Here is a 27,080-nt window from a genome sequence, read left to right as displayed (position 1 = left end):
GGGCAATGGGGGTGAAGGTCAGAGGGTGAAGGGGGCAAAAAGGTCTGAGGACAAAGTCAAAGAAATTCAGAGGAAAAAGAGTGAGAATGTCAGGGGTTGGTGTGGCAGGAAGGGTCAGGGGTCACGTGGTGAGAAGGTCGGAGGGTGAGGTTGCTCAGGTTGGTAAGGGACATGGGATTAGAAGGTGAGTTGGATGATGGTCAGAGATGGCGGGGTCAGAGGTCAGAGTTGAGCGTGTGGGTAGATGGGCACTCACCAGTGTAGATTGAGGCCTCCCGGGCTGCCACTGGCATGTTGGAGGTATTGGCAACCAGGGCGGTTCTCTTCATGATGCTCTCCATCTTCCCATCGACCTCCATTGTCAGCTGGAGAGAAGGAAGTGTTACCATGGATACAGGGCGGAGGCGGGGATGGGGTACAGCCAGGGGACACCCACCGCATTCCCTCCTTCAAACCTTTCTACCCCTCACTGCCCCTCCCCGAACCTCAATCCCTGTCTCAGACTGTGTGAGAGCCCCAGACTCCCCCCCCCACCCCCAGTCCCTGGTCAGAGACTCCCACATCCTTCCCTCCGCCCCTTGCCACCGCGTGCCTCATTACCTCAGGGAAGTCTCTCAGCACCTCCGCCATTTCATTGCCTCTCTCTCCACATCCCACGTAGACAATGACGTCGCTGTTGGAGAATTTGGACAGGGACTGGGAGATGACCGTTTTACCGCAGCCAAATGCCCCGGGAATGGCTGTCGTTCCTCCCAGAACGCACCTGGATTGTTGGGAGGGAGTGGCAAAAAGAAGCAAGCGGGTGACAGGTTGACAAACAGACATCAACAGGCTCAAATCAGCTTAACTGGGCCACGTCGGGGTTAAATGAGGTTAAGCGGGTTGGGCGGGTGCTACTGGGGACATGGCGGATGAGAGGTTAAAACAATTTGTCAATCGGGGCGTCATGGGGTGAACCTGGGTCAAATAAGGTCACCCAAAGTCAGAGGGCAAGATTGCACATGCAATAAATAGTCGGTGGGGGGCGGACGCGGGGGGGGGGTGGGGAGGAGTCTCACAGTCTGGGGGGGAGGAGTCTCACAGTCTGGGGGAGGGGCCTCACAGTCTGGGGGGGAGGGGCCTCACAGTCTGGGGGGAGGAGCCTCACAGTCTGGGGGGAGGAGTCTCACAGTCTGGGGGGGAGGAGTCTCACAGTCTGGGGGGGAGGAGCCTCACAGTCTGGGAGGGAGGAGCCTCACAGTCTGGGAGGGAGGAGCCTCACAGTCTGGGGGAGGAATCTCAGTCTGGGGGGAGGAGTCTCAGTCTGGGGGAGGAGTCTCAGTCTGGGGGGAGGAGTCTCAGTCTGGGGGGAGGAGTCTCAGAATCTGGGGGGAGGAGTCTCAGAATCTGGGGGGAGGAGTTTAAGAGTCTCGGGGAGGTGTCTCACAGTCTGGGGGGAGGAGTCTCAGTCTGGTGGGAGGAATCTCAGTCTGGGGGAGGAGACACACAGTCTGGGGGGAGGAGTCTCAGAATCTTTGGGGAGGAGCCTCAGAATCTGGGGGGAGGAGTCTCAGAATCTGGGGGGAGGAGTCTCAGAATCTGCCCGGAGGAGTCTCAGAATCTGGGGGGAGGGGTCTCAGAATATGGGGGAGGAGTCTCAGAATCTGGGGGGAGAAGTCTCAGGGGCGGAGTCTCACGGTCTGGGGGTGAGGAGTCTCAGACTGGGGTGAGGAGTCTCACAGACTGTGGGTGGAGCCTTACAGGCTTGGGGAGGAGCCTCTCAGACTGGGGGGAGGAGCCTCACAGTCTGGGGGGGAGGAGCCTCACAGTCTGGGGGGAGGAGCCTCCCAGACTGGGGGGAGGAGCCTCACAGACTGGGGAGAGGAGCCTCACAGTCTGGGGGGAGGAGCCTCACAGTCTGGGGGGAGGAGCCTCAGTCTGGGAGGTGGAGCCTCAGTCTGGGGGGAGGAGTCTCAGTCTGGGGGAGGAGTCTCAGTCTGGGGGAGGAGTCTCAGTCTGGGGAGGAGCCTCACAGTCTGGGGGGAGGAGCCTCACAGTCTGGGGGGAGGAGCCTCAGTCTGGGGGGAGGAGTCTCAGAATCTGAGGGAGGAGTCTCAGAATCTGAGGGAGGAGTCTCAACATCTGAGGGGAGGAGTTTCAGAGTCTCAGGGGAGGAGTCTCAGTCTGGGGGGAGGAGTCTCAGTCTGGGGGGAGGAGTCTCAGTCTGGGGGGAGGAGACTCACAGTCTGAGGGGAGGAGCCTCAGAATCCGGGGGGAGGAGTCTCAGAATCGGGGGAAGGAGTCTCAGAATCTGGGGGGAGGAGTCTCAGTCTGGGGGGAGGAGTCTCAGTCTGGGGGGAGGAATCTCAGTCTGGGGGGAGGAATCTCAGTCTGGGGGAGGAGACACAGTCTGGGGGTGGAGCCTCAGAATCTGGGGGTGGAGTCTCAGAATATGGGGGGAGGAGTCTCAGAATCTGGGGGGAGGAGTCTCAGAAAATGGGGGGAGAGGTCTCAGAATCTGGGGGGAGGAGTCTCAGAATCTGGGGTGAGGAGTCTCAGAATCTGGGGGGAGGAGTCTCAGAATCTGGGGGGAGGAGTCTCAGGGGAGGAGTCTCACGGTCTGGGGGTGAGGAGTCTCACAGACTGGGGGGAGGAGCCTCACAGACTGGGGGGAGGAGCCTCGCAGACTGAGGGGAGGAGCCTTGCAGATGGGGGGGAGCCTTGCAGATGGGGGGAGAAGCCTCGCAGACTGGGGGGAGAAGCCTCGCAGACTGGGGGGAGGAGCCTTGCAAACTGGGGGGAGGAGCCTCGCAAACTGGGGGGAGGAGCCTCGCAGACTGCGGGGAGGAGCCTCACAGTCTGGGGGCAGGAGTCTCACAGGCTGGGGGGAGGAGTCTCACAGTCTAGGGGGAGGAGTCTCACAGTCTAGGGGAGGAGTCTCAGTCTAGGAGGAGGAGTCTCAGTCTAGGGGAGGAGTCTCAGTCTAGGGGAGGAGTCTCAGTCTAGGGGGAGGAGTCTCAGTCTGGGGGAGGAGTCTCAGTCTGGGGGGAGGTGTCTCACAGTCTGGGGGAGGAGCCTCGCAGTCTAGGGCAGGAGTCTCACAGTCTGGGGGCAGGAGTCTCAGTCTGGGGGAGGAGTCTCACAGTCTCGGGGGAGGAGTCTCACAGTGTGGGTGGATGGGAGGAATCCCACACTTGGGGGTGTGAGGAGTCCCACAGTCTGGGGGGGAGGGGGTTTCGCAAAGACAGGGGGGTGGGTGATGATAGAGTATGATGGGGTCTGATGTTGCAGATGTATAGAACGTTGGTTTGGCCGCATTTGGAATACTGCGTCCAGTTCTGGTCGCCACACTACCAGAAGGACGTGGAGGCTTTGGAGAGAGTACAGAGGAGGTTTACCAGGATGTTGCCTGGTATGGAGGGGCTCAGTTATGAGGAGAGATTGGGTAAACTGGGGTTGTTCTCACTGGAAAGACGGAGGATGAGGGGTGACCTAATAGAGGTGTATAAAATTATGAAAGGCATAGATAGGGTGAACGGTGGGAAGCTTTTCCCCAGGTCGGTGGTGACGTTCACGAGGGGTCATAGGTTCAAGGTGAGGGGGGGGAGGTTTAACACAGATATCAGACGGACATATTTTACACAGAGGGTGGTGGGGGCCTGGAATGCGCTGCCAGGCAAGGTGGTGGAGGCGGACACACTGGGAACGTTTAAGACTTATCTAGATAGCCACATGAACGGAGTGGGAATGGAGGGATACAAAAGAATGGTCTAGTTTGGACCAGGGAGCGGCGTGGGCTTGGAGGGCCGAAGGGCCTGTTCCTGTGCTGTATTGGTCTTTGTTCTTTGACGTCGCGGGTGAGACTCAGGGAGAGAGGGAGAGACACTCACGGGAAAAGGGCGTCCAGCACCCGCTGCCCCGTCAGCAGAGGGTGATTACAGGGCAGCTTCTCAGTGACCGGCCGGATCTGACGCACCGGCCACACTTGTACCATGGTCAGCTGGTCTTTCACCCCTTCAAAATCCAGCTCCATCAGCACATCCTGAGAGAGGGAGAGAAAGGGCAACAGCGTAATCCCGCGCCGGTCAGTCACGCTCCCGCGCCGGTCAGTCACGCTCCCGCGCCGGTCAGTCACGCTCCCGCGCCGGTCAGTCACGCTCCCGCGCCGGTCTGTCACGCTCCCCATGCCGGTCAGTCACACTCCCGCGCCGGTCTGTCACGCTCCCCATGCCAGTCAGTCACACTCCCGCGCCGGTCACTGCGCTCCCCGCATCGGTCAGTCACACTCCCGCGCCGGTCACTGCGCTCCCCGCACCGGTCAGTCACGCTCCCGCGCTGGTCAGTCACGGTCCCGCGCTGGTCAGTCACGCTCCCCACGCCGGACACTGAGCTCCCCGCGCCGGACACTGAGCTCCCCGCGCCGGTCAGTCACGCTCCCGCGCCGGACACTGAGCTCCCCGCGCCGGACGCTGAGCTCCCCGCGCCAGACGCCGCGCTCCCCGCGCCGGACACTGAGCTCCCCGCGCCGGTCAGTCACGCTCCCGCGCCGGACACTGAGCTCCCCGCGCCGGACGCTGAGCTCCCCGCGCCAGACGCTGAGCTCCCCGCGCCAGACGCTGAGCTCCCCGCGCCGGACGCTGAGCTCCCCGCGCCGGACGCCGCGCTCCCCGCGCCGGACGCCGCGCTCCCCGCGCCGGACGCCGCGCTCCCCGCACCGGATGCCGCGCTCCCCAGGCCAGTCAGTCACACCATTCTCACTGCTGAAGGATCGCAGTTATACTCACCGTCACATCATAGTGCCCGGGAGGTGCGATGAAGGTCACTGTCCCCTTGCTCTTGGGGGGAATCAGGATCTTGTGTTTGATCAGGGAGTTCTCAAAAACCGAGGCGTAAACATCTCCGCCAGTGACGTGACTCCCTACCTGAGAGGAGGCAGGATGGTACCGTGAATGTAGGGGCACACTGCACCCCTTCTTCCGCGCCTGCCACACTCACCCCATCCCCCTCCGCGCCTGCCACACTCGCCCCATCCGCACCAGCCACACTCGCCCCACACTCGCCCCATCCGAGTCTGTCACACTCACTCTATCCGAGTCTGCCACACTCTCTCCATCTCTCCCTCCAAATCTGTCACACTCACTCCATCTCTCCCTCCAAACCTGTCACACTCACTCTATCCGAGTCACACTCTCTCCATTCGTCCCTCCAAATCTCTCACTCACTCCCTCTCCATCTGAGTCTGTCACACTGACTCCGTCTCTCCCTCGGGGCTGCGTTACCTTCGCTCCATCTCTCGGTCCAACTCTGTCTCACACTCTCTCCATCTCTCCTTATGACGCTGACACACTCTCCATATCTCTCTCCAACTGTTTCACACTCTCTCCATGTGGCCCTTTCACATTTTCTCCATCTCTCCTTCAGACTGTCACAGACTCTCCATCTCTGCCTCCAACTCTGCCATTCTAATCCACCTCTCATCTGTCTCCACCACTGACTCTCACTCTCTCTGACTCTCCCTCAGGTTCCATCAGACTTCCCCAACTCCCTATCTCTCTGTCTCTCACTCCCTCCCATCCTTCTTTTCCCACTCTCCCTCCTTCCATTTCCCTCCCACCCTCTGTCATTCACCCCTCCCTGCCTCTCACCCCTTTCATCAATTTTTTTTCTCTTTCATTACCTCTCTCTCCCCCTCTGCCTCTCTTCCTCCTCTCCCTCCTCTTACTCCCTCCCTCTGTCTCTCTCCCTCTCTCACTCCCTCTCTTTCCTCCCTCCGTTTCTCTTTATCTCTATCCCTCACCATCTCTGTCCCTCTCCCCTCTCTCTCCACCTCTGCCTCAATTCCTCACTCTCCTCGCTCTCTCCCCCTCCCACACACCTCACCCCCATTCCTTACCCTGATATTTGGCTCTGGAGTGTACTCCCATTTGGTGTGGGTGGGCAGCGGGCTGACGTTGACCCCCCGTGGGATGTAGATGCTCTCAGTCATCTGCCAGATGTCAAAGAGGGGCCGCTGGATCCCGTCAAAGATGGAGCCCATGATCCCAGGACCCAGCTCCACAGAGAGGGGCTTCTCTGTCCGCAGGACCGGGTCCCCGACCGACACGCCAGCTGTGAGGGTCTGCTCAGGACACCAACGTGGCAGAGACCCAGGCTCCCGGCCCACCCGCGAGGCCCAGGCTCCCGGCCCACCCGCGAGGCCCAGGCTCCCGGCCCACCCGCGAGGCCCAGGCTCCCGGCCCACCCGCAAGGCCCAGCCTCCCGGCCCACCCGCGAGGCCCAGGCTCCCGGCCCACCCGCGAGGCCCAGGCTCCCGGCCCACCCACAAGGCTCAGCCTCCCGGCCCACCCGCGAGGCCCAGCCTCCCGGCCCACCCGCGAGGCCCAGGCTCCCGGCCCACCCGCGAGGCCCAGCCTCCCGGCCCACCCGCGAGGCCCAGGCTCCCGGCCCACCCACGAGGCTCATCCTGCCGGCCCACCCGCGAGGCCCAGGCTCCCGGCCTGCCCGAGAGGCCCAGGCTCCAGGGCCTCGGCCTACCCGAGAGGCCCAGGGTCCCGGCCTACCCAAGAGGCCCAGGGTCCCGGCCTACCCAAGAGGCCCAGGTTCCCGGCCTACCCAAGAGGCCTTAACTCAGGTAGCCCACACAATGGGCCAAACTCCACCTGTGCCCCTCCACTCCCCCGGAGAGTGTTGGCAAAGGATACAAGTCTCCTCGTAAACTTGGACTGTTGCCATCTCGCCATCCAGGCGGATAATCTCACCCACCAGCTCACTGTGGCCAACTCGCACCAACTCATACATAGCAGCACCGGACATATTGGATGCTAGGACGACTGCAGAGAGAGACAGATAGACAAAGGAAATTATGACACATGTTCCTCAGTCCCTCTCAGGGTGATATCTGTGCACCGACTGGTGTCTCTCAGTCCCTCTCTCTCAGGGAGATATCAGTACACTGACTGGTGTCTCTCAGTCTCTCTCTCTCAGGGAGATATCTGTACACTGACTGCTGTCTCTCAGTCTCTCTCTGTCAGGGAGATATCTGTACACTGACTGGTGTCTCTCAGTCCCTCTCTCTCAGTGAGATATCTGTACACTGACTGGTGTCTCTCAGTCTCTATCTCTCTCAGGGAGATATCTGTACACTGACTGGTGTCTCTCAGTCCCTCTCTCTCAGGGAGATATCTGTACACTGACTGGTGTCTCTCAGTCCCTCTCTCTCAGTGAGATATCTGTACACTGACTGGTGTCTCTCAGTCCCTCTCTCTCAGGGAGATATCTGTACACTGACTGGTGTCTCTCAGTCCCTCTCAGGGAGATATCTGTACACTGACTGGTGTCTCTCAGTCCCTCTCTCTCAGGGAGATATCTGTACACTGACTGGTGTCTCTCAGTCCCTCTCAGGGAGATATCTGTACACTGACTGGTGTCTCTCAGTCCCTCTCTCTCAGGGAGATATCTGTACACTGACTGGTGTCTCTCTGTCCCTCTCTCTCAGGGAGATATCTGTGCACTGACTGGTGTCTCTCAGTCCCTCTCTCTCAGGGAGATATCTGTACACTGACTGGTGTCTCTCAGTCCCTCTCAGGGAGATATCTGTACACTGACTGGTGTCTCTCAGTCCTGCACTCTCAACGAGATATCTGTACACTGACTGGTTTCTCAGTCCCTCTCTCTCAGGGAGATATCTGTACACTGACTGGTGTCTCTCAGTCCCTCTCTCTCAGGGAGATATCTGTACACTGACTGGTGTCTCTCAGTCCCTCTCTCTCAGGGAGATATCTGTACACTGACTGGTGTCTCTCAGTCCCTCTCAGGGAGATATCTGTACACTGACTGGTGTCTCTCAGTCCTGCACTCTCAACGAGATATCTGTACACTGACTGGTTTCTCAGTCCCTCTCTCTCAGGGAGATATCTGTACACTGACTGTGTCTCTCAGTCTCTCTCTCTCAGGGAGATATCTGTACACTGACTGTGTCTCTCAGTCTCTCTCTCTCAGGGAGATATCTGTACACTGACTGGTGTCTCTCAGTCCCTCTCTCTCAGGGAGATATCTGTACACTGACTGGTGTCTCTCTGTCCCTCTCTCTCAGGGAGATATCTGTGCACTGACTGGTGTCTCTCAGTCCCTCTCTCTCAGGGAGATATCTGTACACTGACTGGTGTCTCTCAGTCCCTCTCAGGGAGATATCTGTACACTGACTGGTGTCTCTCAGTCCTGCACTCTCAACGAGATATCTGTACACTGACTGGTTTCTCACTCCCTCTCTCTCAGGGAGATATCTGTACACTGACTGGTGTCTCTCAGTCCCTCTCTCTCAGGGAGATATCTGTACACTGACTGGTGTCTCTCAGTCCCTCTCAGGGAGATATCTGTACACTGACTGGTGTCTCTCAGTCCTGCACTCTCAACGAGATATCTGTACACTGACTGGTTTCTCAGTCCCTCTCTCTCAGGGAGATATCTGTACACTGACTGTGTCTCTCAGTCTCTCTCTCTCAGGGAGATATCTGTACACTGACTGTGTCTCTCAGTCTCTCTCTCTCAGGGAGATATCTGTACACTGACTGGTGTCTCTCTGTCCCTCTCTCTCAGGGAGATATCTGTGCACTGACTGGTGTCTCTCAGTCCCTCTCTCTCAGGGAGATATCTGTACACTGACTGGTGTCTCTCAGTCCCTCTCAGGGAGATATCTGTACACTGACTGGTGTCTCTCAGTCCTGCACTCTCAACGAGATATCTGTACACTGACTGGTTTCTCAGTCCCTCTCTCTCAGGGAGATATCTGTACACTGACTGGTGTCTCTCAGTCCCTCTCTCTCAGGGAGATATCTGTACACTGACTGGTGTCTCTCAGTCCCTCTCTCTCAGGGAGATATCTGTACACTGACTGGTGTCTCTCTGAGTCCCCTCTCTCTTGGAGTGTCTCTCACCTGGGCCCGAGACTCCGTGAACGTATCCAAACATGCTCTCTCGCTCCTCGTCGCGAACCTTTGGCAGCTTCTCGAGATCCATGCTGGAAGTTAGTGCTTGGTCGTTGCGATGCAGGAGAGATAACAGGAAAAGGCAGCGTTAAGGGGAGAGATAGAGCTGTGAGCTTGACATGGGAAATCAAGCCCTAGAGACAATCTGAAACCCCACTGGGCCCCCTAATATCACAGCGAATCAGCAGCAGGAGGAGGCTAATCTGTCCCTCAAGCTTGCTCACCCACTCAATATGACCATAGCTGATCTTTCAGCAGATCTCCTCTTTCCCTCTGTCTGGGATGGGTGGGTTGTCTTATGAGGAAAGGTTGGAGAGGTTTGGTTTGTATCCACTGGAGTTTAGAAGAGTAAAAGGCGACTTGATCAAAGCCATTAGGATCCTGAGGGGTATTGATAGGGTGGATGTGGAGAGGCTGTTTCCTCTTGTGGGAGAATCTAGAACCAGGGGTCACTGTTTAAAAATAAGGGGGTCGCTCATTTAAGACGGAGATGAGGAGAAATGTTTTGTCTCAGAGGGTGGGGAGTCTCTAGAACTCTCTTCCTTAAGGCAGTGGAAGCAGAGATCTCTGAATATTTTTAAGGCAGAGCTGGGTAGATTCTTGACTAACAAGGGGGTGAAAGGTTATCGGGGGTCGGCAGGAATGTGGGGCTGAGGTTACAATCAGGTCAGCCATGATCTTATTGAATGGGGGAGCAGGATCGAGGGGCCGAGTGGCCGACTGCTGCTCCGAACACAGTCGTTTGTATCCACACATACTTCAATTCAACCAGTTGCTGAGTTGACTCAAGAATGAGTTCAATCGGGAATTGGAGGCGGATTATCCACTATTCTTGAGAGAGAGAATTCCAGAGAATAACAAAACTCTGGATAATGTCTCCATGTCTCGCTCCAAGATGGTTGAACAGGCCCTGGCATGAGTTGGAAATGGGACAGCAGCATTTTGGCTCAGACTGAAAAGGTCGGAAATACAGACAGCCCAGTTTACTCATCATTCACTGAGCTCTCTGACCGGTCCAACCAGCTGTTAAAAACAAACCAGCGTTTTCAAACCCATTCATGGCCTGCTTATCCATTTGACCGGTAACCACCTGCAGCCCCGACAACGCTCCCTATCTCTGTAACCTCCTCCAGCCCCTACAACTCTCCCTAACTCTGTAACCTCCTCCAGCCCCTACAACTCTCCCTAACTCTGTAACCTCCTCCAGCCCCTACAACTCTCCCTATCTCTGTAACCTCCTCCAGCCCCTACAACTCTCCCTATCTCTGTAACCTCCTCCAGCCCCTACAACCCACCCCATCGCTGTACCCTCCTCAGTCACTACAACCCTCCCTATCTCTGTACCCTCCTCTGTCACTACAACCCTCCCGATCTCTGTACCCTCCTCAGTCACTAAAACCCTCCCTATCTCGGTAACCTCCTCCTGCCGCTACAACCCTCCCTTTCTCTGTAACATCCTCCAGCCCCTGCAACCCTCCCTATAGAGCATAGAACATAGAAAAACTACAGCACAAACAGGCCTTTCGGCCCCACAAGTTGTGCCGAACACATCCCTACCTTCTAGACCTACCTATAACCCTCCATCCTATTAAGCTCCATGTACTCATCCAGGAGTCTCTTAAACGACCCTATTGAGTTCGCCTCCACCACCACTGACGGCAGCCGATTCCACTCGCCCACCACCCTCTGTGTGAAAAACTTACCCCTAACATCTCCCCTGTACCTACCCCCCAGCACCTTAAACCTGTGTCCTCTCGTAGCAGACATTTCCACCCTGGGAAAAAGCCTCGGAGAGTCCACCCGATCTATGCCGCTCAACATCTTATATACCTCTATTAGGTCTCCTCTCATCCTTCGTCTCTCCAAGGAGAAAAGACCGAGCTCCCTCAGCCTATCCTCATAAGGCATGCCACTCAATCCAGGCAACATCCTTGTAAATCTCCTCTGCACCCTTTCAATCTTTTCCACATCCTTCCTATAGTGAGGCGACCAGCACTGAGCACAGTACTCCAAGTGGGGTCTGACGAGGGTCTTATATAGCTGCATCATTATCCCCGGACTCCTAAACTCAATCCCTCGATTGATAAAGGCCAGCACACCATACGCCTTCTTAGCCACCTCCTCCACCTGCGGGGCCGATTTTAGAGTCCTATGGACCCGGACCCCAAGGTCCTTCTGATCCTCTACAGTACTAAGAGTGTTTCCCTTTATATTGTACTCCTTCATCCCATTTGACCTACCAAAATGGACCACGACTCATTTATCTGGGTTGAAGTCCATCTGCCACTTGTCCGCCCAGTCTTGCATCCTATCTATGTCCCTCTGTAACTTCTGACATCCCTCCAGACTATCCACAACCCCACCAACCTTCGTGTCATCGGCAAACTTACCAACCCATCCCTCCGCTTCCTCATCCAGGTCATTTATGAAAATGACAAAACAGCAAGGGTCCCAGAACAGATCTCTGGGGCACACCACTGGTGACCGACCTCCATTTAGAAAAAGACCCATCTATACCCACTCTCTGCCTCCTTTGGGCAAGCCAGTTCTGGATCCACCGGGCAGCAGCCCCTTGGATCCCATGCCCTCTCACTTTTTCGAGAAGCCTTGCCTGGGGGACCTTATCGAACGCCTTGCTAAAATCCATATAAACCACATCTACCGCCTTCCCTTCGTCAATGTGTTTAGTCACATTTTCGAAGAACTCCAGGCTCTTAAGGCACGATCTGCCCTTGACAAAGCCATGCTGAGTATTCTTGAGCATACTAAACCTCTCTAAATGCTCATATATCCTGTCCCTCAGGGTCTTCTCCATCAGGTAATTTCCTGGGCTATCCCTATTCCCCTTCTTGAAAATAGGAACCACATCCGCAATCCTCCAATCCTGCGGCACCTCTCCCGTCTCCATCGACGACGCAAAGATCATCGCCAGAGGCTCTGCAATGTCTTCCCTCGCCTCCCACAGTAACCTGGGGTACATCCCATCCGGACCCGGCGACTTATCTACCTTGATGCCATTCAAAGATTCCAGCACAACCTCTTTGTTAAAGTCCACATACTCAATCTTTTCAGTCCACCGCAAGCCCACAGTACATCCACCCATGTCCTTCTCCTCTGTGAAAACCGAGGCAAAATACTCATTGAGCACCTCTGCCATTTCTACTGGTTCCATACAGATTTTCCCGCCTTCACCTTTTATAGGCCCTATTCCGTTACGTCTCATCCTTTTACTCTTCACATATTTATAGAACGCCTTAGGGTTTTCCTTAATCCTACCTGCCAGGGCCTTCTCGTGACCCCTTCTGGCTCTCCTAATTTCCTTCTTTAGTCCCTTCCTACAAGCCGTATACTCTTCTAAATCCCTATCTTCGCCAAGCTCTCTGAACCTTTTGTACGCTTTCCTTTTCTTCTCGACTAGGTCCCGCACAGCTTTCGTGCACCACGGTTCCTTTAACCTACCAACTCCTCCCTGTCTGCTCGGAACGTTGTCCTGTAGCACTCTAGACAGACATTCCTTGAAAAACTGCCACCTCTCTTCAGTACATTTCCCCGAGAATACCTCCTTCCAATTTACTCCTCTGATTTGCTGTCTAATGTCTTCATATTTCCCCTTACTCCATATAAACGCTTTCCTAGCTTGCCTGATCCTCTCTTTTTCCAATGCAAGCCTAAAGGAGATAGAGTTATGATCGCTATCCCCAAGATGCTCTCCCACTGAGAGACCTGACACCTGTCCAGGTTCATTGGTCAGTATCAGATCAAGTACAGCCTCTCCTCTTGTAGGCTTGTCCACATGCTGTGTCAGGAAACCCTCCTGAACACACCTTAGAAGGTGCCACTTCTTAGAAACCCTACAGTACAGAAAGAGGCCATTTGGCCCATCGAGTCTGCACCGAACACAATCCCACCCAGACCCTACTCCCATATCCCTACATATTTTACCCACTCATCCCTCTAACCTACACATCTCAGGACACTAAGGGGCAATTTTAGCATGGCCATTCAACCTAACCCACACATCTTTGGACTGTGGGAGGAAACCGGAGCACCCGGAGGAAACCCACGCAGACACGAGGAGAATGCGCAAACTCCACACAGACAGTGACCCAAGCCGGGAATCGAACCCAGGACCCTGGAGCTGTGAAGCAGCAGTGCTAACCACTGTGCTACTGTGCTGCCCTAACGAACTCTTCCCCATCCAATCCCCTTACCCTAGGAATATTCCAATCTATGTTTGGGAAATTAAAGTCTCTCATCACAACAACTCTGCTATTACTGCATCTCTCCAGGATCTGTTACCCTATCTGCTCCTCCACCTCCCTGTTACTATTGGGCAGCCTATAGAAAACTCCCAGCAAAGTGACCGGCCCCTTCCCACTCTGAACTTCCACCCACAGAGACTCTGTGGACAATCCCTCCACAGCATACACCTTCTCTACAGCTGTGACACTATTCCTGATCAGCAGTGCCACTCCACCCCCTCTCTTGCCTCCCTCCCTGTCCTTCCTGAAACATCTGAATCCCGGCACCTGGAGTATCCAGTCCTGTCCCTGAGACATCCAAGTCTCCGTAATGTCCACCACATCACACTTCCAGGCATCGATCCACGCTCTGAGCTCGTCCCCTTTATTCACTATACTCCTGGCATTAAAGTAAACACATCTCAATCAAAGAACAAAAAGAACAAAGAACAATACAGCACAGGAACAGGCCCTTCGGCCCTCCAAGCCCGTGCCGCTCCCTGGTCCAAACTAGACCATTCTTTTGTATCCCTCCATTCTCACTCCGTTCATATGGCTGTCTAGATAAGTCTTAAACATTCCCAGTGTGTCCGCCTCCACCACCTTGCCTGGTCTGAGCTCTCCCCTTCTCTATTCCCTGTCCATCCGCACTCTTGCACTGCCTATAACCCTTCTCTGTTTGCGAGCTTGCTTCCTCACTCTCAGTCACCTCATTTTGATCCCCTCCCCCCAACCTATCTAGTTTAAACTCTCCCCAGTAGCCTTAGCCAACCTTCCTGCCAGGATATTGGTCCCCCTGGGAATCAAGTGCCACTATCTCTGTAACATCCTCCAGCCCCTGCAACCCTCCCTATCTCTGTAAACTTCTCCAGCCCCTACAACCCTCCCTATCTCTGTAACCTCCTCCAGCCCCTACAACCCTCCCTATCTCTGTAACCTCCTCCAGCCCCTTCAACACTCCCTATCTCTGTAACCTCCTCCAGCCCCTTCAACACTCCCTATCTCTGTAACCTCCTCCAGCCCCTTCAACACTCCCTATCTCTGTAACCTCCTCCAGCCGCGACAACCCTACCTATCTCTCTAACCTCCTGCAACCCCTAAAAGCCTCCCTTTCTCTGTAACCTCCCCAGTCACTACAACCCTCCATAGCTCTGCAATCTCCTCCAAGCCCCCCTATCTCTGCAACATCCTCCAACCACTACAGCCCTCCCAACCTCTGTAACCTCCTACAACCCTCCCTATCCCTGTAACCTCCACCAGCCCCTACAACCCTCCCTAACTCTGTAACCTCCTCCAGCTCCTACAACCCTCCCTATCTCTGTAACCTCCTCCAGCCCGGGCAACCCTCCCTAACTCTGTAACCTCCTCCAGCTCCTACAACCCTCCCTATCTCTGTAACCTCCTCCAGCCCCTACAACCCTCCCTATCTCTGTAACCTCCTCCAGCTCCTACAACCCTCCCTATCTCTGTAACCTCCTCCAGCCCGGGCAACCCTCCCTAACTCTGTAACCTCCTCCAGCTCCTACAACCCTCCCTATCTCTGTAACCTGCTCCAGCCCCTACAACCCTCCCTATCTCTGTAACCTCCTCCAGCCCCTACAACCCTCCCTATCTCTGTAACCTCCGCCAACCCCCACATCTATGTAACCTCCTCCAACCCCCCCTATCTCTGTAACCTCCTCCATCCCCCTATCTCTGTAACCTCCTCCAGCCCCAACAGCTTTCCCAACCTCTGTAACCTCCTCTACCCCTCCAACCCTCCCTATCTCTGTAACCTCCACAAGCCCCTAAAACCCTCCCTATCTCTGTAACCTCCTCTCGCCCCTACAACCCTCACTATCTATCTCTATAACCTCCTCAAGCCCCTACAACGCTCCCTATCTCTGTAACCTCCTCCAGCCCCTACAACCCTCCCTATCTCTGTAACCTCCACCAGCCCCTACAATGCTCCCTATCTCCCTAACCTGCTGCAACCCCGACAACACTCCCTATCTCTGTAACCTCACCAGTCATGATGACCCTCCCTATCTCTGCAACCTCCTCCAGCCCCTACAACCCTCCCTATCTCTGCAACCTCCTCCAGCCCCTACAACCCTCCCTATCTCTGTAACCTCCTCCAGCCCCTACAACCCTCCCTATCTCTGTAACCTCCCCCAGCACCTACAACCCTCCCTATCTCTGTAACCTCCTCCAGCCCCTACAACACTCCCTATCTCTGTAACCTCCTCCAGCCCCTACAACACTCCCTATCTCTGTAACCTCCTCCAGCCCCTACAACCCTCCCTATCTCTGTAACTTCCCCAGTCACTACAACCCTCCCTATCTCCGTAACATCCTCCAGCCCCTACAACCCTCCCTATCTCTGTAACCTCCTCCAGCCCCTACAACCCTCCCTATCTCTGTAACCTCCCCAGTCACTGGAACCCTCCCTATCTCTGTAACCTCCTCCAGCCCCTACAACCCTCCCTATCTCTGTAACTTCCCCAGTCACTACAACCCTCCCTATCTCCGTAACATCCTCCAGCCCCTACAACCCTCCCTATCTCTGTAACCTCCTCCAGCCCCTACAACCCTCCCTATCTCTGTAACCTCCCCAGTCATGATGACCCTCCCTATCTCTGTAACTTCCTCCAGCCCCTACAACCCTCCCTATCTCTGTAACCTCCTCCAGCACCTACAACCCTCCCTATCTCGATAACCTCCTCCAGTCCATACAACTGAAGTCGGGAATGGGTTAATAAACTTCAAAATTCAAAGTGTCAAAGTGACCTCTGTGATATTTAGAGCTTGTATGAGAAGTGCTGTAGAATTCATTGTTTTTGTTAGAATTCATTGTTTTTGTTAGAATTCATTGTTTTTGTTAGAATTCATTGTTTTGGTTAGAATTCATTGTTTCTTACATTTGGACCAGATAAGGGAAAACTGTTGTCTCCTGAATGTATATCAGATTAACTTGTTTGTGCAAAACCATTGTTTCAAGGCAATGACGAACGATCGCGGCCTTGGAGATTGCTCATACAGCGAGAATCTGTACACCGAGGGGTATAAAACTCTGTTCTTAACTCATATTCGAAGAGAAGGCTGGGGGTCCACTGTTAGGAACCTCACTTCTCCCACAATTGTGAAAATAAACCTGCACTTTGATCCACTAATAGTGTCAGAGGTCTTTTACCTACAACACAACAATCCATAAATCTGTATCCTCCTCCAGCCCCTGCAACCCTCCCTATCTCTGTATCCTCCTCCAGTCCTACAACTCTCCGTATCTCTGTAACCTTCTCCAGCTCCTACAACCCTCCCAATCTCTGTAACCTCCTCCAGTCCCTACAACACTCCCTATCTCTGTAACCTCCTCCAGCCCCTACAACATTCCCTATCTCTGTAACCTCCTCCAGCCTCTACAACCCTCCCTATCTCTGTAACCTCCTCCAGCCCCTACAACCCTCCCTATCTCTGTAACCTCCTCCAGCCCCTACAACCCTCCCTATCTCTGTAACCTCCTCCAGCCCCTACAACCCTCCCTATCTCTGTAACCTCCTCCAGCACCTACAACCCTCCATATCTCTGTAACCTCCTGCAGCCCCGACAACCCTCCCTATCTCTGTAAGGTCCTCCAGTCCCTCCAGCCCTCCCTATCTCTGTAACCTCCTGCAGCCCCTACAGCCCAGCCTATCTCTGTAACCTCATCAGTCACTACAACCGTCCCTATCTCTGTAAACTCCTACAGCCCTTACAACCCTCCCCATCTCTGTAACCTCCTCTATCCCCGTACAACCCTCCCTATCTCTGTAACCTCCTGCAGCCCCTACAGCTCTGTAACCTCACCAGTCACTACACTTTGGAGGAAATAATAACAAATGGGATTACTATCTCAATGGAAACAAATTAAAACATGCTACCGTGCAAAGGGACCTGGGGGTCCTTGTGCATGAGACGCAAAAGCCCAGTCTGCAGGTACAACAGGTGATCAAGAAGGCAAATGGGATGTTGGCCTATATTGCGAGGGGGATAGAATATAAAAGCAGGGATGTCTTGATGCACCTGTACAGGGCATTGGTGAGGCCGCAGCTGGAATACTGTGTGCAGTATTGGTCCCCTTATATGAGGAAGGATATATTGGCATTGGAGGGAGTGCAGAGAAGGTTCACCAGGTTGATACCGGAGATGAGGGGTTTGGATTATGAGGAGAGGCTGAGTAGATTGGGTTTGTACTCGTTGGAGTTTAGAAGGATGAGGGGGGATCTTATGGAGACTTATAAGATAATGCGGGGGCTGGATAGGGTGGAGGCGGAGAGATTCTTTCCACTTAGTAAGGAAGTTAAAACTAGAGGACACAGCCTCAAAATAAAGGGGGGTCGGTTTAAGACAGAGTTGAGGAGGAACTTCTTCTCCCAGAGGGTGGTGAATCTCTGGAATTCTCTGCCCACTGAGGTGGTGGAGGCTACCTCGCTGAATATGTTTAAAGCGCGGATGGATGGATTCCTGATCGGTAAGGGAATTAAGGGTTATGGGGATCAGGCGGGTAAGTGGTACTGATCCACGTCAGATCAGCCATGATCTTATTGAATGGCGGGGCAGGCTCGAGGGGCTAGATGGCCTACTCCTGCTCCTATTTCTTATGTTCTTACTACGACCCTCCCTATCTCTGTAACTTGCTCCAGCCTCTACAACCCTCCCTATCTCTGTAACCTCCTCCAAGCCCTACAACACTCCCTATCTCTGTAACCTCCTCCAGCCCCTACAATCCTCCCTATCTCTATAACCTCCTCCAGCCCCTACAATCCTCCCTATCTCTGTAAACACCCCAGTCACTACAATCCTCCCTATCTCTGTAACCTCCCCAGTCTCTACAACCCTCCCTATCTCTGTAACCTCCTCCAGTCCCTACAACACTCCCTATCTCTGTAACCTCCTCCAGCCCCTACAACACTCCCTATCTTTAACGTCCTCCAATCCCTACAACACTGCCTATCTCTGTAACCTCCTCCAGCCCCTACAACCCTCCCTATGTCTGTACCCTCCCCAGTCACTACAACCATCCCTATCTCTGTAACCTCCCCTGTCACTACAACCCTCCCTACCTCTGTAACCTCCGCCTGCCCCTACAATGCTCCCTATCTCTGTAACCTCCTCCAGCCCCTACAGCCCTCCCTATCTCTGTAACCTCCTCCAGCCCCTACAACCCTCCCTATCTCTGTAACCTCCTCCAGCCCCTACAACCCTCCCTATCTCTGTAACCTCCCCAGTCATGATGATCCTCCCTATCTCTGTAACTTCCTCCAGCCCCTACAACCCTCCCTATCTCTGTAACCTCCTCCAGCCCCTACAACCCTCCCTATCTCTGTAACCTCCTCCAGCACCTACAACCCTCCCTATCTCGATAACCTCCTCCAGTCCATACAACTGAAGTCGGGAATGGGATAATAAACTTCAAAATTCAAAGTGTCAAAGTGACCTCTGTGATATTTAGAGCTTGTATGAGAAGTGCTGTAGAATTCATTGTTTTTGTTAGAATTCATTGTTTTTGTTAGAATTCATTGTTTTTGTTAGAATTCATTGTTTTGGTTAGAATTCATTGTTTCTTACATTTGGACCAGATAAGGGAAAACTGTTGTCTCCTGAATGTATATCAGATTAACTTGTTTGTGCAAAACCATTGTTTCAAGGCAATGACGAACGATCGCGGCCTTGGAGATTGCTCATACAGCGAGAATCTGTACACCGAGGGGTATAAAACTCTGTTCTTAACTCATATTCGAAGAGAAGGCTGGGGGTCCACTGTTAGGAACCTCACTTCTCCCACAATTGTGAAAATAAACCTGCACTTTGATCCACTAATAGTGTCAGAGGTCTTTTACCTACAACACAACAATCCATAAATCTGTATCCTCCTCCAGCCCCTGCAACCCTCCCTATCTCTGGAACCTCCTGCAGCCCCTACAACCCTCCCTATCTCTGTAACCTCCTCCAGCCCCTGCAACCCTCCCTATCTCTGTATCCTCCTCCAGTCCTACAACCCTCCCTATCTCTGGAACCTCCTGCAGCCCCTACAACGCTCCCTATCTCTGTAACCTCCTCCAACCCCACACACCTCCCTATCTCTGTACTCTCCTCTAGTCCCTGCAACACTCGCTACCTCTGTAACCTCTGCCAATCCCTACAACCCTCCCTATCTCTGTAACCTCCTCCAGCTCCTACAACCCTCCCTATCTCTGTAACCTCCTCCAGCCCGGGCAACCCTCCCTAACTCTGTAACCTCCTCCAGCACCTACAACCCTCCCTATCTCTGTAACCTCCTGCAGCCCCTACAGCCCTGCCTATCTCTGTAACCTCTGCCAATCCCTACAACCCTCACCATCTCTGTAACCATCTCCAGCTCCTACAACCCTCACTATCTCTGTAACCACCTCCAGCCCCAACAACTGTCCCGATCTCTGTAATCTCCTCCAGACCCTACAACCCTCCCTATATCTGTATCTTCCTCCAGCCCCGACAACCCTTCCTATATCTGTACCCTCCTCCTGCCCCTACAACCCTCGCTATCTCTGTAACCACCTCCAGCCCCGACAACCCTCCCTATATCTGTACCCTCCTCCTGCCCCTACAACACTCCCTATCTCTGTACCCTCCTCCGGCCCCTACAATCCTCGCTATCTCTGTACCCTCCTCCTGCCCCGACAACCCTCCCTATCTCTGTACCCTCCTCCTGCCCCTACAACCCTCCCTATCTCTGTACCCTCCTCCTGCCCCGACAACCCTCCCTATCTCTGTACCCTCCTCCTGCCCCTACAACCCTACCTATCTCTGTACCCTCCTCCGGCCCCTACAATCCTCCCTATCTCTGTACCCTCCTCCTGCCCCGACAACCCTCCCTATCTCTGTACCCTCCTCCTGCCCCGACAACCCTCCCTATCTCTGTACCCACCTCCTGCCCCGACAACCCTCCCTATCTCTGTACCCTCCTCCTGCCCCGACAACCCTCCCTATCTCTGTACCCTCCTCCTGCCCCTACAACCCTCCCTATCTCTGTACCCTCCTCCTGCCCCTACAACCCTCGCTATCTCTGTAACCTCCTCAGTCCCTAAGATCATCTGACATTAGCAGACATCTCTAATTGGAACTCCAGGATTATTGACTGGTTTCAATGTTATCCCACGTGGTGTGCTCCCCCTCTCTCTATCTCTCTCTTTCTCTCTTTCCTCCCTCTCGGTGTCTCTCCCTCTCCTTCTGTCTCCTCATGTTGCTGAAATCCTACCCCTTTGACTGAACTTTTACTCGGTTATCCCCGATCATAGCGTCTGAGTGTTAAAACATTGCTTGATCACACTCTGGTGAGAGGTATAGGATGCTTGATTTGACTTAAGATAGAAAGTAACACAGAGATGTTGTTGTTTAAAGAGTTACGAGTGAGAGTTGAAGGAGAGGGAGATGCAATCACAGATTATTATCTCGAGTTGACATAACATCAGGATCTTATCTGATAGCACACACACACACACACACACACATTCAAGGGCAAAATATCCAGCTTCAGAATTATTCATGGCCTCCAACGGACCGTGCATTCAATCCCACCGTCCCACCGAGCCCCCGCCCAGCGCCACAGCCCCATGTACCCTCTCCCCTCCCACAGTCTCCCCCATTCAATCCCCTCCCACAGCCCCACGTACATTCCTGATGCGGACTGTACAGACGGAGAGATAAGGGGGAGAAGGTTTTACAGTCAGGGTTTGGGTGGAGAGTGGACTGGCGCGTGGGAGCGAATGGTCACAGAGAGAGAGTTCTGAAATGGCTGGGGATGAATAGACCCAGGGCATAAATAGAGATGAAACAACCCCAGCAAGCAGAGGATAAAAGAGAGCACTCACCAACGTGAATCCAAACTCACAAGCCTATATCCGTGTCGCACCCTCTCTCTGTGTCTGTCCCTCACACCCTCTCTCTGTGTCTGTCCCTCTCACCCTCTCTCTGTGTCTGTCCCTCTCACCCTCTCTCTGTGTCTGTCCCTCTCACCCTCTCTCTGTGTCTGTCCCTCACACCCTCTCTCTGTGTCTGTCCCTCACACCCTCTCTCTGTGTCTGTCCCTCTCACCCTCTCTCTGTGTCTGTCCCTCACACCCTCTCTCTGTGTCTGTCCCTCACACCCTCTCTCTGTGTCTGTCCCTCTCACCCTCTCTCTGTGTCTGTCCCTCTCACCCTCTCTCTGTGTCTGTCCCTCACACCCTCTCTCTGTGTCTGTCCCTCTCACCCTCTCTCTGTGTCTGTCCCTCTCACCCTCTCTCTGTGTCTGCCCCTCTCACCCTCTCTCTGTGTCTGTCCCTCTCACCCTCTCTCTGTGTCTGTCCCTCACACCCTCTCTCTGTGTCTGTCCCTCACACCCTCTCTCTGTGTCTGTCCCTCTCACCCTCTCTCTGTGTCTGTCCCTCTCACCCTCTCTCTGTGTGCCTTTCTCACCCTCTCTGTGTGTCTGTCCCTCTCACCCTCTCTCTGTGTCTGTCCCTCTCACCCTCTCTCTGTGTCTGCCCCTCTCACCCTCTCTCTGTGTCTGTCCCTCTCACCCTCTCTCTGTGTCTGCCCCTCTCACCCTCTCTCTGTGTCTGTCCCTCTCACCCTCTCTCTGTGTGCCTTTCTCACCCTCTCTCTGTGTCTGCCCCTCTCACCCTCTCTCTGTGTCTGTCCCTCTCACCCTCTCTCTGTGTCTGTCCCTCTCACCCTCTCTCTGTGTGCCTTTCTCACCCTCTCTCTGTGTCTGCCCCTCTCACCCTCTCTCTGTGTCTGTCCCTCTCACCCTCTCTCTGTGTGCCTTTCTCACCCTCTCTCTGTGTCTGTCCCTCACACCCTCTCTCTGTGTCTGTCCCTCTCACCCTCTCTCTGTGTCTGTCCCTCTCACCCTCTCTCTGTGTGCCTTTCTCACCCTCTCTCTGTGTCTGCCCCTCTCACCCTCTCTCTGTGTCTGTCCCTCTCACCCTCTCTCTGTGTGCCTTTCTCACCCTCTCTCTGTGTCTGTCCCTCACACCCTCTCTCTGTGTCTGCCCCTCTCACCCTCTCTCTGTGTCTGTCCCTCTCACCCTCTCTCTGTGTGCCTTTCTCACCCTCTCTCTGTGTCTGTCCCTCTCACCCTCTCTCTGTGTGCCTTTCTCACCCTCTCTCTGTGTCTGTCCCTCTCACCCTCTCTCTGTGTCTGTCCCTCTCACCCTCTCTCTGTGTCTGTCCCTCACACCCTCTCTCTGTGTCTGTCCCTCTCACCCTCTCTCTGTGTCTGTCCCTCTCACCCTCTCTCTGTGTCTGTCCCTCTCACCCTCTCTCTGTGTCTGTCCCTCTCACCCTCTCTCTGTGTCTGTCCCTCACACCCTCTCTCTGTGTCTGCCCCTCACACCCTCTCTCTGTGTCTGTCCCTCTCACCCTCTCTCTGTGTCTGTCCCTCTCACCCTCTCTGTGTGTCTGTCCCTCACACCCTCTCTCTGTGTCTGTCCCTCTCACCCTCTCTCTGTGTCTGTCCCTCACACCCTCTCTCTGTGTCTGTCCCTCTCACCCTCTCTGTGTGTCTGTCCCTCTCACCCTCTCTCTGTGTCTGTCCCTCACACCCTCTCTCTGTGTCTGTCCCTCTCACCCTCTCTCTGTGTCTGTCCCTCACACCCTCTCTCTGTGTCTGCCCCTCACACCCTCTCTCTGTGTCTGTCCCTCTCACCCTCTCTCTGTGTCTGTCCCTCTCACCCTCTCTCTGTGTCTGCCCCTCACACCCTCTCTCTGTGTCTGCCCCTCTCACCCTCTCTCTGTGTCTGTCCCTCTCACCCTCTCTCTGTGTCTGTCCCTCTCACCCTCTCTCTGTGTCTGTCCCTCTCACCCTCTCTCTGTGTGCCTTTCTCACCCTCTCTCTGTGTCTGTCCCTCACACCCTCTCTCTGTGTCTGTCCCTCTCACCCTCTCTCTGTGTCTGTCCCTCTCACCCTCTCTCTGTGTCTGTCCCTCTCACCCTCTCTCTGTGTGCCTTTCTCACCCTCTCTCTGTGTCTGTCCCTCTCACCCTCTCTCTGTGTGCCTTTCTCACCCTCTCTCTGTGTCTGTCCCTCACACCCTCTCTCTGTGTCTGTCCCTCTCACCCTCTCTCTGTGTCTGTCCCTCTCACCCTCTCTCTGTGTCTGTCCCTCACACCCTCTCTGTGTGTCTGTCCCTCTCACCCTCTCTCTGTGTCTGTCCCTCACACCCTCTCTCTGTGTCTGCCCCTCTCACCCTCTCTCTGTGTCTGTCCCTCACACCCTCTCTCTGTGTCTGTCCCTCACACCCTCTCTCTGTGTCTGTCCCTCACACCCTCTCTCTGTGTCTGCCCCTCTCCCCCTCTCTCTTTCTCTCTCCTGCTGTCTCACTTTGTATTTATTTCTCTCTCCGCTATGTCTGCTTGTTGTATCTCTCTCTCTGCTTCTAAGATATCTTGACGAGTGCCTCTTTCTCTCTCCCTATCCTTCACTGTCTCTATTTCTCACTCTCTCTCTCTGCCTCCCTTGTGTCTCTCGCTGTCTGTCACTTTAACTCTCTCCCCTGTCTCTATCTCTCTTTGTGTCGCGCTCTTTGCCTGCCTTTCTATTTCACACCCTATGTCTCTATATCTGTCTGCCTCTCTCTCTCCCCGTGTTTCTCTCTGTCCTTACCACACTTCCTTGTTCTCTGTCTTACTCTTTCCCTCTGTCTGTCTCTGTAGTCACTGTGCTGACACTCTGTGAACCCCAGTGCTTTATGCACCTCTTATCCTGTTTGAACCTGAAGCATGTGGATATCACAGACTTGGAGCTGGTCAGAACTTAACAAACAGAAGGAAAAGTCAGGGGAGAACTAAACAGAGTGTTTAACCCAAAACAGCAGAGACTCTCACCTACCTCTCCCCATTTACACACACCACGCAGCCTGTTCCCCGATTGGAGGGGAACTTAAACAAGGAGTTGGAGGGCTAAAAGGGACCATGAAATGTCCTTGACAAACAGGATTAAGGAAAATCCCAATATATTTTACGTGTATATAAGGAGCAAGAGGGTAGCTAGGGGGAGGGTAGGTCCACTCAAGGACAAAGAGGGAGTTTCTGCATGGAGCAGAAAGAGTGCAGTCATGGAGGGGCGGCACGGTAGCACAGTGGGCGGCACGGTAGCACAGTGGTTAGCACTGCTGCTTCACAGCTCCAGGGTCCTGGGTTCGAATCCCGGCTCGGGTCACTGTCTGTGTGGAGTTTGCACGTTCGCCCTGTGTCTGCGTGGGTTTCCTCCGGGTGCTCCGGTTTCCTCCCACAGTCCAAAGATGTGCGGGCTAGGTTGATTGGCCGTGCTAAATTGCCCCTTAGTGTCCCGGGATGCATAGGTTAGAGGGATTAGTGGGTAGATATGTGGATAGGGCCTGGGTGGGATTCTGGTTGGTGCAGACTCGATGGGCCGAATGGCCTCTTTCTGCACTGCAGGATTCTATGATTAACAAATATTTTGCATCGATATGCACAGTGCAAAGGGTATGGCAAATGGCGAGTTTAAAGAGGGCGATGCTGATATTCTAGAACATGTCGATATAAAAAAGGAGTTGGATGTTTTGAAAAGCCTTAAGGTATCCCAGAATACTGAGGGGCCGAGGGAGGAAATTGCTGGAGCCTTGTACAAAATCTTTCATCACAGGAGAGGTCTCAGAGGACTGGAGAATAGCCAATGTTGTTCCTTTGTTTAAGAAGGGCAGCAGGGATAATCCAGGAAATTACAGGCCGGTGAGCCTTATATCAGCGGTAGGGAAATTATTGGAGAAGTTTCTTACGAACAGTATTTACTCACATTTGGAAAAATATGGACTTAATAGCAGCAGGCAGTGAGGCTTTGTGCGGGGCAGATCATGTCTCACAAACTTGATTGAGTTTTTTGAGGAAGTGACAGCGATGATTGACGCGGGTAGGGCAGTGGATGTTGTCAACATGGACTTTAGCAAGGACTTTGACAAGGTCCCACAGGGCGGGCTGATACAGAGGGTGAAGTCGCATGTATCCGCAGTGAGCTGGTAAGATGGATACAGAACTGGCTTGAGTGTAGAAGAGACAGAGTAGCGGTGGAAGGGTGTGTTTCAGAGTGGAGATTTGTAGCTAGTGGCGTTGTGTAGGGATCAGTGCTGGGACCTCTGCTGTTTGCAATATATACATAAATGACCTGGAGGAGAATGTAGGTGGTCTGATTAGTAAGTTTTTAAATGTCTCAAAGACTGGGGGAGCTACGAATAGTGAGGAGGCTGGTCAGAGGATGCAGCAGGATATAGTAAGGCTCAGGTGCAGAAATGGCAGATGGAGTTTAATCCAGACAAATGCGAGGTGATGCATTTTGGAAGGTGTAATGCAGAAGGGATGTATAAAGTAAATGGCAGAACCCTTAGAAGCATTAACATACGGAGGGATCTAGGCCTACAGGACCACAGTTCTCTGAAAGTGGCAACACAAGTGAATAAGGAGGTCAAGAAGATGTATGGCAAGCTTGCCTTCATTGGTCGGAGCAGAGAGTATTATAATTGGCAAGTCATGTTGCTGCTGTATGGAACTCGAGTTAGGCCACATTGGAATATTGCCTACAGTTCTGGTCGCCGCACTACCAGAAGGATGTGGAGGCTTTGGAGAGGGTACAGAAAAAGGTTTACCACGATGTTGCCTGGTATGGAGGGTATTAGCTATGAGGAGAGGTTGGACAAACTTAGTTTGTTTTCACTTGAACGTCGGAGGCTGAGGGCGACCTGATAGACAGAATTGTGAGAGGCACGGATAGAATGGATAGTCAGAGTCTTTTTCCCAGGGCAGAAATGTCAATTAATAGGGGACATAGGTTTAAGGTAAAAGGGAGAAAGTTTAAAGGAGATGTGAGAGGTGAGTTTTTTTACACAGAGGGTGGTAAGTGCCTGGAATGCACTGCCAGAGGAGAGGGTAGAAGCTGATACAATGGCAACGTTTAAGAGGCATCTCAAGAGATACATGAATAGGCCGGGAATAGAAAGATACGGACCACATAGAGGCAAAAGGTCTTTAATTTTAAAAGGTGTAATGTGCCAGTGCAGGCTTGGTGGGCCGAAGGGCCTGTTCCTGTGCTTTACTGTTCTTTGTTCTCTCACCCACCTCTCCCCATTCACACACACCGGACAGCCTGTTCCCCTATCGGAGGGGGATTAACCCTCTCACCCACCTCTCCCCATTCACACACACCGGGCAGCCTGTTCCCCTATCGGAGGGGGATTAACCCTCTCACCCACCTCTCCCCATTCACACACACCGGACAGCCTGTTCCCCTATCGGAGGGGGATTAACCCTCTCACCCACCTCTCCCCATTCACACACACCAGACAGCCTGTTCCCCTATCGGAGGGGGATTAACCCTCTCACCCACCTCTCCCCATTCACACACACCGGACAGCCTGTTCCCCTATCGGAGGGGGATTAACCCCCTCACCCACCTCTCCCACCTCTCCCCATTCACACACACCGGGCAGCCTGTTCCCCTATCGGAGGGGGATTAACCCTCTCACCCACCTCTCCCCATTCACACACACCGGGCAGCCTGTTCCCCTATCGGAGGGAGATTAACCCCCTCACCCACCCCTCCCCATTCACACACACCGGACAGCCTGTTCCCCTATCGGAGGGGGATTAACCCTCTCACCCACCTCTCCCCATTCACACACACCGAGCAGCCTGTTCCCCTATCGGAGGGGGATTAACCCTCTCACCCACCTCTCCCCATTCACACACACCGGACAGCCTGTTCCCCTATCGGAGGGGGATTAACCCTCTCACCCACCTCTCCCCATTCACACACACCGGACAGCCTGTTCCCCTGTCACTGGGGGTTTATTTTTCTTGCCGACCCCTGGAGTTTTGGCTGCTTTT

At 54.0% G+C, this 27,080-nt stretch overlaps 1 protein-coding gene across 1 annotated transcript; it reads right to left on the bottom strand.

Moving 5' to 3' along the window:
- Positions 1 to 256: 256 nt before the first annotated feature.
- Positions 257 to 8,997, bottom strand: LOC144487373 (V-type proton ATPase catalytic subunit A-like; the record flags this gene model as incomplete). Its single annotated transcript, XM_078205460.1, has 7 exons — positions 8,913 to 8,997; positions 6,681 to 6,809; positions 5,873 to 6,087; positions 4,764 to 4,901; positions 3,870 to 4,021; positions 601 to 763; positions 257 to 365 (listed from the first exon to the last, which is right to left on the bottom strand). Coding segments are annotated over exons 1-7 (988 nt in total), but the record flags the coding sequence as incomplete, so codon positions are not given.
- Between the last annotated feature and the right edge of the window lie 18,083 nt (positions 8,998 to 27,080).

Source organism: Mustelus asterias, unplaced genomic scaffold (assembly GCF_964213995.1).
Source record: "Mustelus asterias unplaced genomic scaffold, sMusAst1.hap1.1 HAP1_SCAFFOLD_757, whole genome shotgun sequence".
NCBI lineage: Eukaryota > Metazoa > Chordata > Chondrichthyes > Carcharhiniformes > Triakidae > Mustelus > Mustelus asterias.
The sequence above is the reverse complement of the archived record's forward strand: the minus strand, read 5'-3'. Positions and strand labels throughout refer to the sequence as shown.